The 12,768-nt window shown below is 34.6% G+C and overlaps 1 protein-coding gene across 1 annotated transcript in view; it reads right to left on the reverse strand.

The window, feature by feature from the left end:
• The window catches only part of LOC108362243 (glycoprotein-N-acetylgalactosamine 3-beta-galactosyltransferase 1-like), a 66,932-nt gene extending 64,968 nt beyond the window's left edge, over positions 1–1,964 (reverse strand). Inside the window, exons 1-2 of the mRNA XM_017615144.1 lie at positions 1,883–1,964; positions 1,157–1,643 (exon numbers count right to left, since the gene is read on the reverse strand). Of these exons, the coding sequence (XP_017470633.1) occupies positions 1,157–1,643; positions 1,883–1,964 (569 nt within the window). The remainder of the gene's footprint in view (positions 1–1,156; positions 1,644–1,882) is intronic.
• Positions 1,965–12,768: the final 10,804 nt, after the last annotated feature.

Genomic DNA, 12,768 nt, shown 5'->3' on the forward strand with positions numbered 1-12,768 from the left:
ACGTTATGTAGTTTGACTATTGTCAATTAAATCGAATGCTTTGTATTGCATGCGCTCCACGCTTTTCATTTTCAATTTCATAGATTGTTTATAATGACTTTTGCTAAAATTTCAAAATCAAAAGTTATCAAAACAAATTCTATGGGACTGAGAAGTATTATTTTCTACTTTTTAGTCCATTTATAAAAGCGTTGTATATTAAAAAGTTTTTTTTTATATTATTTATTTATTTTTATATTTTGTTTGTTCGTAGGAGAGGGAAATGCTTTATGCACTGGCACTAATCTCTATACTACCTTCCCTGAGTATGGGACTCGCACCGAAGCGTGTTGGGCTACCCACTAAAACCCAAACTCTTGCCGCCCGTGCAAAAATCTGGCACCGCAATTCTGCATGTCTTCAGATGCAGGAGGGCGCTGCTGCAGGCTCGGGGCTGCCCTTTTGTAGGGGCGTTTCATCCGGGTGTCCTCAGTAGATATCCGTCCTCTCGTTTGCAGCGGAGTACGAATTTATTTTGCTTTAATTGAATTGAATTTAAATTTATTTTATTTTATTTTAGCTAATTTAATTCAATTAAATTTTATTTTATTTTACTTTATTTTTTATTGTATTTTATTAAACCTTCATTTTTTATTTTGCTTTAAGTCAAATTTCTTTTATTTTACTTTGTTACATCAATTCTAATTAAGTCGTTCTAATGGCTTCAATTTTTTTATCGAAAAGTATTTCTTGTTTGCTGTTATTTTGGCCGTTTTTATTAAATGAACTCGTTTGAGTTTTAGGTTTTACTAATGCGGTTCTAATAAATCGGCCATAAATAAAATTCATTCCCGACAACATACCAATAATTAAGCTTGTTTCTTACAAAACAAAAACAAATTAAAAGTTCTAGGCTAATGAACCAACACAATTCGGCGCATGCTTAACGAGAAACCTGTTTCGATTTTCTCTTTCATTCGTCTTTCTATTTGGGATTTCTTCTATAGAAAATAAAATAATTATCGCCAGCCAAAGTTGATCAGAATCATTTCACTTTTTCGCAATTTCATAATATCATCATGATTTAACTAGTTATACATACCTAGTTGATTTTGTTTATGAGCACCCATGGTATAGATAACATTCTTTTAATTTTATTTTTTTTACACTCACTCACGTATCATCGTCCGCTTTCAAAAACCAATCGTAGTCGCCATAGTACTGGGCGTATACGTAACGAAATCCTTGCCGCACTTTATGCCAAAGCAAATCGTATGTATCTGATGCACTTTCGACGACCGACACAGCGCCTAATTTCACATCCGTTTCACTGCTGAGGAAAACGAGGCGTGTACAACGCTTACCCCAGGTGGCTTTCACATGTGCGGCGTGCGTTTCATGCTGGGCAGGCGTAGTCAGAACCATACAGAGCACGCGCACCTCCTCTATCAAGTGCTGTTGCAGTGTATTGGAATTGTTCTGGGGTCGGTGCGATGTGCTGATGCTGCTACTATGCCAGTTTTCGGTGATCGTGCTGTGCTGCCGCGTTTGTGCCGCTTGCAGTAGGAAGTGGTCATAGCAGAGTAGAGTAGTGAGCGCCATAAGGAAACCGAGTACGTAGCCGTAAAGGAATTGCAATTGTTTTCTTAAAAGGTTAAGAGGCTCTGAAAGAGGTCGAAAAAATTCAATACGGATAATGTTTTTGAATACATTGATGAGATATATTCGTATCTAAAAGTACATATCTTTAAATTCATATATTAATTAGGTACCTTTGATTTTAATTTTCGGATAATTTTGTGCATAATTTTTAATGAAGAATGTGGAAATAAATCATATTAGAAATACGAAAATTTATAATTTAATATCGCCGTCGTTTGAAATGTTTTATGCACTCGAATACTATACCTGTACTTACTTTCCGACAACTTAACGTTCTTGTTTACTGTTGCGCATGCCCGCTGCATCTCTATGAAACCACTCATTGCCTGCGGTCGCGGAAACAAAGTAATTAACTACACTCTGGCCGATGTTGCCTTAACCTAGCACTTTGCGGTACTAACGTTACGAAACTCTGTTCAGTACTGGAAGCAACTCTTCACTTTAACCGCAACTGTGTAGCTTAAAACCGCGCACAGCGCTTACGCCTTCAACAATTAGTCGCCCATCTCCAGCGGCCTGCGGTCGTTTTGCCTGTAGCATTGTCAATTGGTTTAATGACCGGTTTGTGGCTGTTTATCTGCATGTCGTTTCTTTTTTTGTTCATTCAAAATTATTAACTGTCTTCTGTCTGTTGTGTTGCTAATTCTTACTCAGTCCCCGCTCCCACTGCTGTTTCATACATAAGTAGGGGTAGCCGACATCCGTGTGTAAATGTAAACAAACACGAACGCAGTACGTCCGTCCGCGTCTTTCTTGCGTTAAAATTTATTTTACCGCTGAAGTAAATTTGAATTGCATTTTTTAATGCTACATACTAGAGGTATACGCCGCCGAGCCACGCTGCCGCCGAGTTACGAAAATATCGGCGCGGCGGCGGCGGCGGCGGCGTTCGGCGCCTAAGGAATTTTGTACAAAATTTTCATGATGTATGTACATTGAAATACATCGTTTGAAGGAACTAAATACTACTCGTATAAAAACACAATTTTACGAAATGAAAATAACATTTTAAAGGAGTTTTTTTTGCATAATTTGGAACACTGGATAAGAATATGATCTCCTTTATTTTTCCAAAAAGAGCGTAAATCAGAAAAAACATAGGTAACCTGATTTTCGATCGAAATCGTTTATTACAGTTAGATTAGGGTCGAATGCTGGTAATCTAGCAATTTTTTTCGCAGTAGACAACTCTTTCCAATACTACAACAATACTATTATTTTATACACATACTACAACAACCAGAAAGTTATAACCAGGGAACGGATTTTATGGAAATTGCCTTTTTTTCTGCTAAAGAGATAGAGTATATTCGATTAACAATGTCCACGATTTAGATTTCCGATTCCATATATACACATTTGATGTTGCCTTTTTTGCCTTTTTTAAGGTATTTGCCTTTTTTTGCCTTTTCTACCTTTAAAAAAGTGATTATAGCATTTACAATTTTTTTTAAGATTAAAAAATATGCACATGCCCATGCGGCTTATAGGANGCAAATTGGTGTTGGAAAAATTCAAAGCCGTTTTCTCAGCTAACGTAGGCTTGGAGACAATAAAGGGTGTAGATAAAATTGTAAAAGGCGAGGAAAACGCCCTTATTCCTGATAATATGAACGTTTCAAACGTTCCATATTTAAATTGGGCTCCACTTGTATCAACTTACGTCGAGCGCACATTAAGTACATTCAAAGCTTTTCTTCGCGAAAATCGAATGAAAATGCTGCCAGAAAACTTCAAAACGCATCTTGTGGTTCAATGTTACCACAACTATACAGATTAAAAATTTATGAGTTAGAAACTCGAAAGGATAAAATAGTCAAAGATTCAAAGTACAAATTTTTCATATAATGAAACTACTTCATAGTTTTTCTCTTTTTACTTGTAATATAAACATTTCTAAAATAAATGTATTTTTTGATTGTTCTTCGTATTTTCTGTCTTTTTTAGTGCCTTATTTTGCTTTTTTTGTAATAGCTAGTGCCTTTTCCTGCCTTTTTCGCTATTTTGTTTTGCCTTTTTTTGCCTTTTTTGCAATACCTAGTGCCTTTTCCTGCCTTTTTCGCTATTTTATTTTGCCTTTTCCAGCCTATTTCGTTATTTTATTTTGCCTTTTAGGTCCTAAAAATCCGTTCCCTGGTTATAACACATCAAATACTTTAACGTCAATATCTCAGAAAGCAGTTTTGGCAGAAGCAGCTTCTGTTCATCTAACTCACCCATCTAACTCTCCAATTATTAGGGATAAAACAAATACAAGTTGATTTTCCTAAGTATTTTTTTTTTAATATTTTAAACAGACTTTCAATAAAGAGCAAACACTTTTTTTTTGTTACTTTTTACATTCGTAAGGTATTTTATTCTGGGTTCCCACATACGTATACGAGTACTAGGTGGATGTGCAAAAATTACGTTAGCATTCCTTAGTGGTGGTCAAACCCCAGGAAGGTTTTGCTCCCTCGCAACGCAATGTTTTCTACAAAGGATTAAAGTTCCCCCTTTTTGGTAAAAATTAGTTTTATTTTTCATTACATTCGATTCTCCTTAGAAAATTTGGCGCCTGGAAATTTTTACCATCTCTAAGCCATTTTTTTAAACAGTGGGTCTGGTTCGAGTTGATGGAAAAAAGTAGACCAACCTTGTTTTCAATATGTAATCCGCAAAAAATCATAAGAACTCCGTAATTTATCATAACGGTTGATAAGATTATTGCAAAAATTTATTGATAGCGACATAAATTACCCCAATAACTTAACTTTAAAAACTTTTTAATTTCTTTAAATTTAATTAATACATACGGCTCTGTAGACAGCATACAGAGCCATGTGTGTATGGATGTGTATACCTCAGACCTTCTGTTCGCCCATTCATCAGCGTCAGGCACTCAACATTTTAATTCAAGTAGGAAGTAACGTAATTTAAATTTAAAACTAATTCAATGAATGAATTAAATAGAATTATAATCTGAATTGGCATGGTGAATGCCTAACGCTGACGAGATGACATGATAAGATTAGTAGCCTCATGGCTCTTTGGAATCTACCTTATGGGCAGTAGCGCCGGCGTCGCCGCCGCTGCCGATTCTTTTTGAAGTTGACCACGCCGCCGCCGCAAAGCCTGTCGGCGTAAACCTCTACTACATAAGTACATATGTATATTCATGCATACATAATGTGACCAACCGCACTTCTTTCGGAAGTATCTCCAGTTCTTCTTTTTGAGCCGTTGTACTTCGTACTTAGCAGTACCGTCAAATGTACTTATGTGCAATTTGTTTTGTATTACTCTGCAGAAAAAGATTATCCATTGATTAAAATAACCAATTTGTAGTTAGCTTTTTTGCGGGATTCCGATAAATAACTAAATTTTAATTATCAATGTTAAGTTAGTTGTAAATAGTGATGTGCTGAGCCGATAGTTTGAAGTATTGATCGATACTTGGTACCGTTTTAAAAAGTATCCAATACTTTTGATACTCGGAACCGAAACGTTTAGGCTTCCAATAAGAACGTATTTAGACTAAAACTAAAAGCGGTTTAGGAGAGCCTAGCCTATCAACAGCAAGCGTAGTGGCTAACAAAGGTTTTAATTTCTATTTTCCATCACCACAATGCAGAGAAACTCTTCCTTATTTTTTTCTAGATAAATCGGACGATGTTGTCTTTGTAGGCCTGAAAGACTTCCTTCTTCCGTCAGAACAATTTTCTTAAATTTTATATCTACGAAGGTGGAAACTGATAAAATGGTATTTTACTGTTGCGACAAGGCGATGAGAGTATTTTGGATATGTGGTGTCTACATTGCTTAGTACAAATTGTTCAACTTTTGGGAAAGCATCTTCTTACTCGTATTAATTGTGAAGCATATTCATAGTCGAAAGAAAGTTGATGTCACTTTTTTGACAGATATTCTATTGAAAATTATGTCAAAAAGCTCCATTTATGTTATTATTGGGTACCGAAAAGGAAGTATAGGGTACCGAAATCTTTCTGAAGTATGAGTACCGGCAACTCAGCACATCACTAGTTGTAAAGTCGTGCAGGACTCATGCATACGTTATCGGGAGTTTGTTTTCTTTACAAGCTTCCATTTCAATATCCTCATACAAAAATTACTTTCAATGCAATTTATTTTCTGCACTTGCAGATTCTTTGCCATATTCAGGACAAATAAAATAAAGGACGAAATTTTATATTATCATTTTGATGTTACGTCTGATCAAATTCAAATATGAGAACACCTACAAAAAAACGTGTACACAAATAAGCAAATATGTAATGTTAAATAAAATAAGTAAATAAATAAAAATATAAGAAATTTAAAAATTCTTTTTTTATACCCGAGCGCACTTGTGCACAAGGGTATATTAATTTTGTTCACATAACGGTTGTTTGTAACAGCCAAAACGAATCGATATAGATATAGACAAATGTATACATAAATGATCAGGATGAAAAAAGAAATCGATTAAGCCATGTCTGTCTGTCCGTCCGTCTGTCCGTCCGTCCGTGTACACGATAACTCGAGCAAAAATTGAGATATCTCAACGAAATTTTGTACGTAGGTTTCCCTTAATCCAAGGTAGGTTGGTATTGAAAATGGGCGAAATCGGACTTTAACCACGCCCACTTACCATATAACGGTAATTTCCAGAAATACGAAAACTGCGATATTTTAGTAACTAATGAAGATAATTCACTCAAAATTGATATTTACAATAATTTNTTCAGAAATGCTTGAAACTTCAATATTTCGAAATTGAAGGACGCTAATTTACTCAAAATTGATACACCCCGGCTTACCATCTAGCGGAAGGTTTCGGAAAGGTGAAAAAACATATATTTAATACTTGCGCCGGGTATTTAATGTTCGGCTCCGCCCGAACTTAGACTTTCTTACTTGTTTATAGATAGTTTATGTCCAAAATTAGTTAACCACAAGTTAGTAGATATCTTATGGAAAGGAAACCAGTTCTCACTATTTTGCGTTCATCGCCCTTCAAAAGTAGTTAGTTATGGCCAAAGGAAATAGTTAATAAATAGCTACTACTAGTCGACTACTAGTTAGTTAATAGTTAGCTACAAACTAGTCCCATCTGCTGCAAGGTACGTTTTAAGTTGAGTTTTCATTAACTGATTCGAACAATTTTAAAAAGTTATGTCGTTTTCGTTTCTACAAGAAATATTGCCTTCTCATTGCCCTCTTCTTATTATTTGTGCGTAAAGGACCAAGAGAAGGTAACCTTTTTTGGTAGAAAAGTAACTTTTTGCAAATCATTTTACGAAAAAATTTTATGAAATATTAATAAGAAGATAGCTAATAATAATAAAGAAACTCGCACACGGTCAATTAATAGGAAAAATGTGATCCACAAATAGTGTGGCCAGACATGAATTTTTAATTGAAGCGGCTGTAATTTCAATTATGACTTTATTCCTCGTCTATACAATTTTGAATATGACTATTGCCCCTATTATGAGTTGCATTCGATTTTCGACTGTGGTCGAAGTGCTGAGCGAACGAATTTTCATTTGGTATTATGGCGCTCATTCGATGAAGAATAGCGCTATTGTGAATTTCGCTCGTTTAGGTTGTTCACAATAGTATATTTTTCACCGCTGAGAAGCTTTGTTTACAAATCGAGCAAACTAAATAGTGTGCTTATACATATTTATGTAAATTTGTTCTAATTAAAATGAAATAAAAAAGAAAGCGAGTTTATAAAAACGTGGTAAAATGAGTACAACGAGTTCTCGTTCAACGACTCGTCAGAGGATGAGAGCATAGTAAACTGGCCAGGAGTAGCAAATGTTTAAGAGAGTTTAAGTTTATTAGTCTTTCGAATATATTTTGATATAAAATATATTTAAGAAATTTGTCTACAGATTCATTAAAAAGTTCCGACCATCTAAAGAGGCGTTTGTGAGCCAAATCTATTTAAAATATTTTAAAACTATTAACAGCGCTGCGATTTTGTTCTCAGAGATCGTGCCAACAGAGTATTTCTTTCACAAGTAAAACCAGCCTTTCGAGCTTGTGTTTAGTATTCACGATGTTAGAACTGCATGAAATTAATAAAAATTATTTAAAATTAGTGTCTAGCCGCCAAAATATAAGAAACATATACAAAATCATACATTTATCACAATTTTCTAACACATCGCCACACCATCGAAAGCAAAATTCTGTTCGACAGAAAATTCGATACTCAACGAAAATTTCGACACGCTTGCATAGCTCATAATACGAATTTCACCTTCGATCTTCGATCTTCGACAGCCAGCGAAGATCGAAAATCGAATGCAGCTCATAATAAGGGCCTATATTTCACTTTTGGATAGGAAATAACCTGGTATATGGTTTTATTTCCAAAACAAAATGGAAATATGATCTCATGGCCTTATTGCATATGGTGTTATTGCACCCCACCCTAAATGATGCCCTAAGTATAGGGCTGCCAGACGTCCCGATTTTCCCGGTCTTAGACTATTTGTCCCGGTGTCCCGGTCCAACCTTAAAATGTCCCGGGTTTCGTTTAAGTGCCCCGGTTTTCGATTTGATTTCACAAATTTTGAATACTGGGGGAAATAACGCATAGTAAACATGAATATTTTTTATTTGATTATCATTTTAAAATGTTCATATTTAAAAATAATACTTTCATACCACGCACGCGTGGTGTTGAATCAAACTGAACATTTGAATGTACATTTACATGTCTGGCTATAGCCGAGTGCGCGAAGATGCTTGCCACAATTTGTTAAATTCCAGAGGGTCAGGGTTCAAATCCCATTACAGGCAGCATGGAATTTGAATATTTTTTTAACTTAGTTATGAAAAAGCATCCGTCAAGTGCAAAGCGCTTTATTTTAATATTGGCGTATTAGAATTAAATATTTCGGTACTAAATACTAAAATTTGTATACTTAAATGTATTACGAGTTGGGTTGGTGCTCTTTCATATGCGTTTTTTTTAATCTACCACGTTTTGCACAAGCAATAGTTGATGATTAATATAAGTATGTCCCTAAATACTTTAAAATGGCATGCACAGAGTTTTACAATTATATTAAGCAAAAGCCAGAAGTTTTGAAACAAGTTCACAGCAACGAAAAAAATGCTGTTATTTTAATATTACCTTATACTCAATTTTTTTTTCTTTCATGAAACCTAGTGTTATTGGTTCGGAGACTCTTTCATCAGTCCACAATTTCTAATCAGATCTTTTAGAAAAATTTTGAAAATGTAGCTGTTGAGCCAATTAGTAAAGTGCAAGTCTGAAGTTACTAGAAAATTTGGTTTATTTATTTATTTTTTTGCTGACAGTGTGTTCCATATAAAAAAACTTATCGAACATAGTTTGAATGGAAGAAACTCTCAGTAAAAACCATACCAAAAATCAACTAAGTTTTTATGGGCTGCAAAACTTCATTTTCCAAAATTTTTTTAAAACTGTTTTATAAACTGTATTTTTATAAAGAACAAAAAAAGGTGCATGCATTGTGGAAAATTCTCTGTGATTTAGTTGTGATAAGTTGTTTTGTTTTGTTGGTGTACGTTTTAACGATCTCATAACCTCATGTTTTTATGTTTTTGTTTATGTCTGTCAAAATAAAAGTTTACTTCATCTTTTCGTACGTAATATTCGTCGAAACGAATGGGAAGGGAGCGAGAGGCCCCCCACCCCTTAAGTGTCCCGGTTTGGCAACAGAGATATCTGGCAGCCCTACCTAAGTAGAAATGAGTATTTATAATATCCCTTCAACTCCTTTTAAGAAGAACTTCTCAGCCATAAGCAATTAAGGGAAGTAAAAGTTCATTTTACTGTTATTTCTTTTATATACTAACACCCAAATTCATAAAAATATAATAGCTTTATAAATCGAAAATTTGTATGAAAATATCACTTTTAGAGGTATTTAAATATATTTTATTTTTTATGAATACGGCCATAAGTTTATATTGTTATTGAATAAAGTTTAATTTTTCATTTAAAAAATTAATTTAATAAACGTATACCAATTTTTTTATATTTTGCTTTTACTTCTTTGAGCTATTAACTAGTTGGTCACATTATGCATACATATTTACTTGTTTACATTTTTTAGACTTTTTGTATGCCAAATGCACACTAAATAGCTTTTTAAGCACCAGCATTTGCAGGGATAGTTTTTCCAATAAAGCTAGGAGCGATAGTATTAACAGCTGATACCTGCCATTTATGAAGTCATAGGCACTCCCACCACTGTGGCATAGCATAGAAACAGCATAGAAGAATAAAAACAACTGTGTAATTCGTGAAATTTTGCGCGATCGTAAAGTAAAACATCAAAGTGTGTCTCATATAATGTGTGTATTTTGGCAAGAGAACAGCAAATGAATTTCCAATCATTAATTTTGATCAAATATTTAGAAAGTTATACCGTTTAAAACAATTATATGTACTTACGGAGGACACTGGCGGGTCAAAGGGGTATATTCCGAGGAGCTTGGTGTCAATCGGTCCCTCCGGCTGGAAAATGATGCTAGCATATTTCAGGCTGAAGTTCTGAGCATATGTGAAGCCTGTAGAATACTAAAGAATAGTGCTACCAGGAAAAAAAGAGCGGTTATTTATTGATCAAAATATACACAAACATGGAAAAAAATGTATTCTTATCAAAACCACTTCCAATAATTTCGAACCTGTGCGTATAAACGTGGTATATATAACTCGTACAAGTAACCCTGCAAAAAATGCGACTAATCCGGGATGACTTCGGGAGCAATCGCAAAGGAGCATGCGAATAATACCACTTTTGATCTCTTTATATGAAAATATTCGAGCATGTCCTATGAAGAGACTAATTGTTCCCCGATAATTTCACATACGGCTCACCCAAATTTAGATCTTGCAGCATACGGCTATTGAAAAAACATCACTCATGTCATACAGATGTTAGTACATATGTTAGCTTTTTGTAGCTAACTACAAGTGATATATTTTATAGAAATATTGCAAAAGCAAGTGGGTTATTTTTTATCAATTGATAATTTTTTTCTGTAGGAGGCAAATACGTGCATAATAATCTTTGTATTAAAATACTATTTTTAAATACGAACATTTTTAAACGATAATCAAATATAAAGTATTCATTTTTACTATGCATTATTTCCCTCAGTGTAATGAAAATCGAACTATTACACAGGCCAACAAAATTTAAACAATGTTATATTGACTAGAACATTACAGCCGATTCTTAAAGGATTTTTTCGTTGAATCCGAATCTGACTCTAAAGATATTAGACTGGCTCTAGTTTTCGAAAAACTAAACGGTTAACGGCCTTTATCCACAGTACCAGGTTGACCGAGCTTTGCCCGGAGTGCATATACTTTTTAAAGTTTTCAAGATTTGGGTAGCTTAAAAAAAATATTTTGGAAAAAAAATAGATTTCGATATCTATTAAGTAAATAATTCCTTTCTCTAAAATTTACCCTATGGGGAAAATCTCTAGTTCTGAACTGATGCGCTTCTAGTACATTTAGACCCAGTACTGGTTCGCGATAAATCTCTTTTGCATGCAAGCAACTGGCGAATTTAACATAACGATGTCCTAGGAAGTGTCAATTGCCCCCCGCTGCATCCCTTTAACGATAGTTCCGAACTAGTCCTAAATTCTATAGTTCCGAACCAGTTCTAAAATCGTATGTGCGATTTTAAGTTATTTTGGAAGAAATGTGTTTCCAATTTGAAATTAAATTTGTTTCAATGATTGTAAGAAATGTACGTTTATATACCTTTAGCTGTAGCTGAGTTTGCAGAGGTGATCGCTGTTATTTCTTAGATTCCAGACGGTCCCAAGATGTTGAAATGATAACACAAATTTTTGTTTTGTATTACCAAGCTATAAAAAAGCATATACGAAGCGCAGAATAGAAGCGTATTTGAACGAAAAAGCCGCCGAACACATATCTATGTAAAGTAAACAAGCCCACCGAACTAGTTCAAAATTCGACAAATAAGGTCTAGTTCTTGACATATTGGTTTTGTGTTTTTCAGTTTTGAAATTGGTTTTTGTTGTTTTTATTCATCTTATCTTGAGCTTCATATGTTCATAGTACTATGATATTACCACAATTAAGGAATGTGGCCAACCTATGAACATATGAAGCATAAGATAAGATGAATAAAAACAACAAAAGGTCTAGTTCGTTCGGCATCCCTTTTTCTATAGTTCCGAACCATTTCTAAATTCGTCACTTTAGATATCGATTTCTAGTGAAAAAAAATTTAAAAAAATTAGTTTTTTAAAAGTACCACTTTTCGCCGATTTTGGACTGGTGGGGATCTAGTTCATATCGGACTAGTTTCTGTTTGGCGATAAAGACCTAGTACGGAACTAGAAATTTGATTCACTAGTCCGCGGTTTCCCTGCAGGGTAGGTGGCAACCCGAAATACGCTGGAATGAATGGTACATATCTTGAGCGTATATGTACTATGTATACATAAAAACAATGTTGATTGAAATAAAAAAAATAAAAAAAGTATTACATAGAAACGTTGCAAACCTGATGGAAAATATTTTCTGACCAAAGTTCTCAACCATACCTTTAATTTGACATCCGTATTGCGATGTTTTCGTCGGCCGCTGTGGAGTAGTGGTAAGCAGTGGGCGTTTCCACTCCGCAGCACCTGGGTTCAAGCCCGGGTCAAAGCAACATCGCAAAAAATATAGAAAAAAGGTTTTTCTTAACAGCGGTCGCCCCTCGGCAGGCAATGTCAAACCCCCGAGTGTATTTCTGCCATGAAAAATAGCTTCTCATAAAAATACAATCGCTGTTCGGAGTCGGCGTAAAACTGTAGGTCCCTCCGATTTGTGTGAGAACATAAAGGCGCACGCCACAAGTCGGAGGAGAAGCTCGGCCAAACACTAACATATGTGTAAGCGGCAATCTATTATTATTGTTATATTATTGCGATGTTTTAGATAAATTGTGTAAAATCGAAAATAAGTGGCAACCTTACATTAATATCCTAAGAGATAACATTTTGTATATAGGGAAAGCATTGTTTAAGAACCTTCTCTTGGTACCCATGAATAGTAATATTTTACCATTTTTCAAACAAAATATTAAATAAATATGCGAT

The sequence above is a fragment of the Rhagoletis zephyria genome, unplaced genomic scaffold, assembly GCF_001687245.7.
Source record: "Rhagoletis zephyria isolate East Lansing unplaced genomic scaffold, Rhagoletis_zephyria_1.1 Rzeph_scaffold_00968, whole genome shotgun sequence".
Lineage (NCBI taxonomy): Eukaryota > Metazoa > Arthropoda > Insecta > Diptera > Tephritidae > Rhagoletis > Rhagoletis zephyria.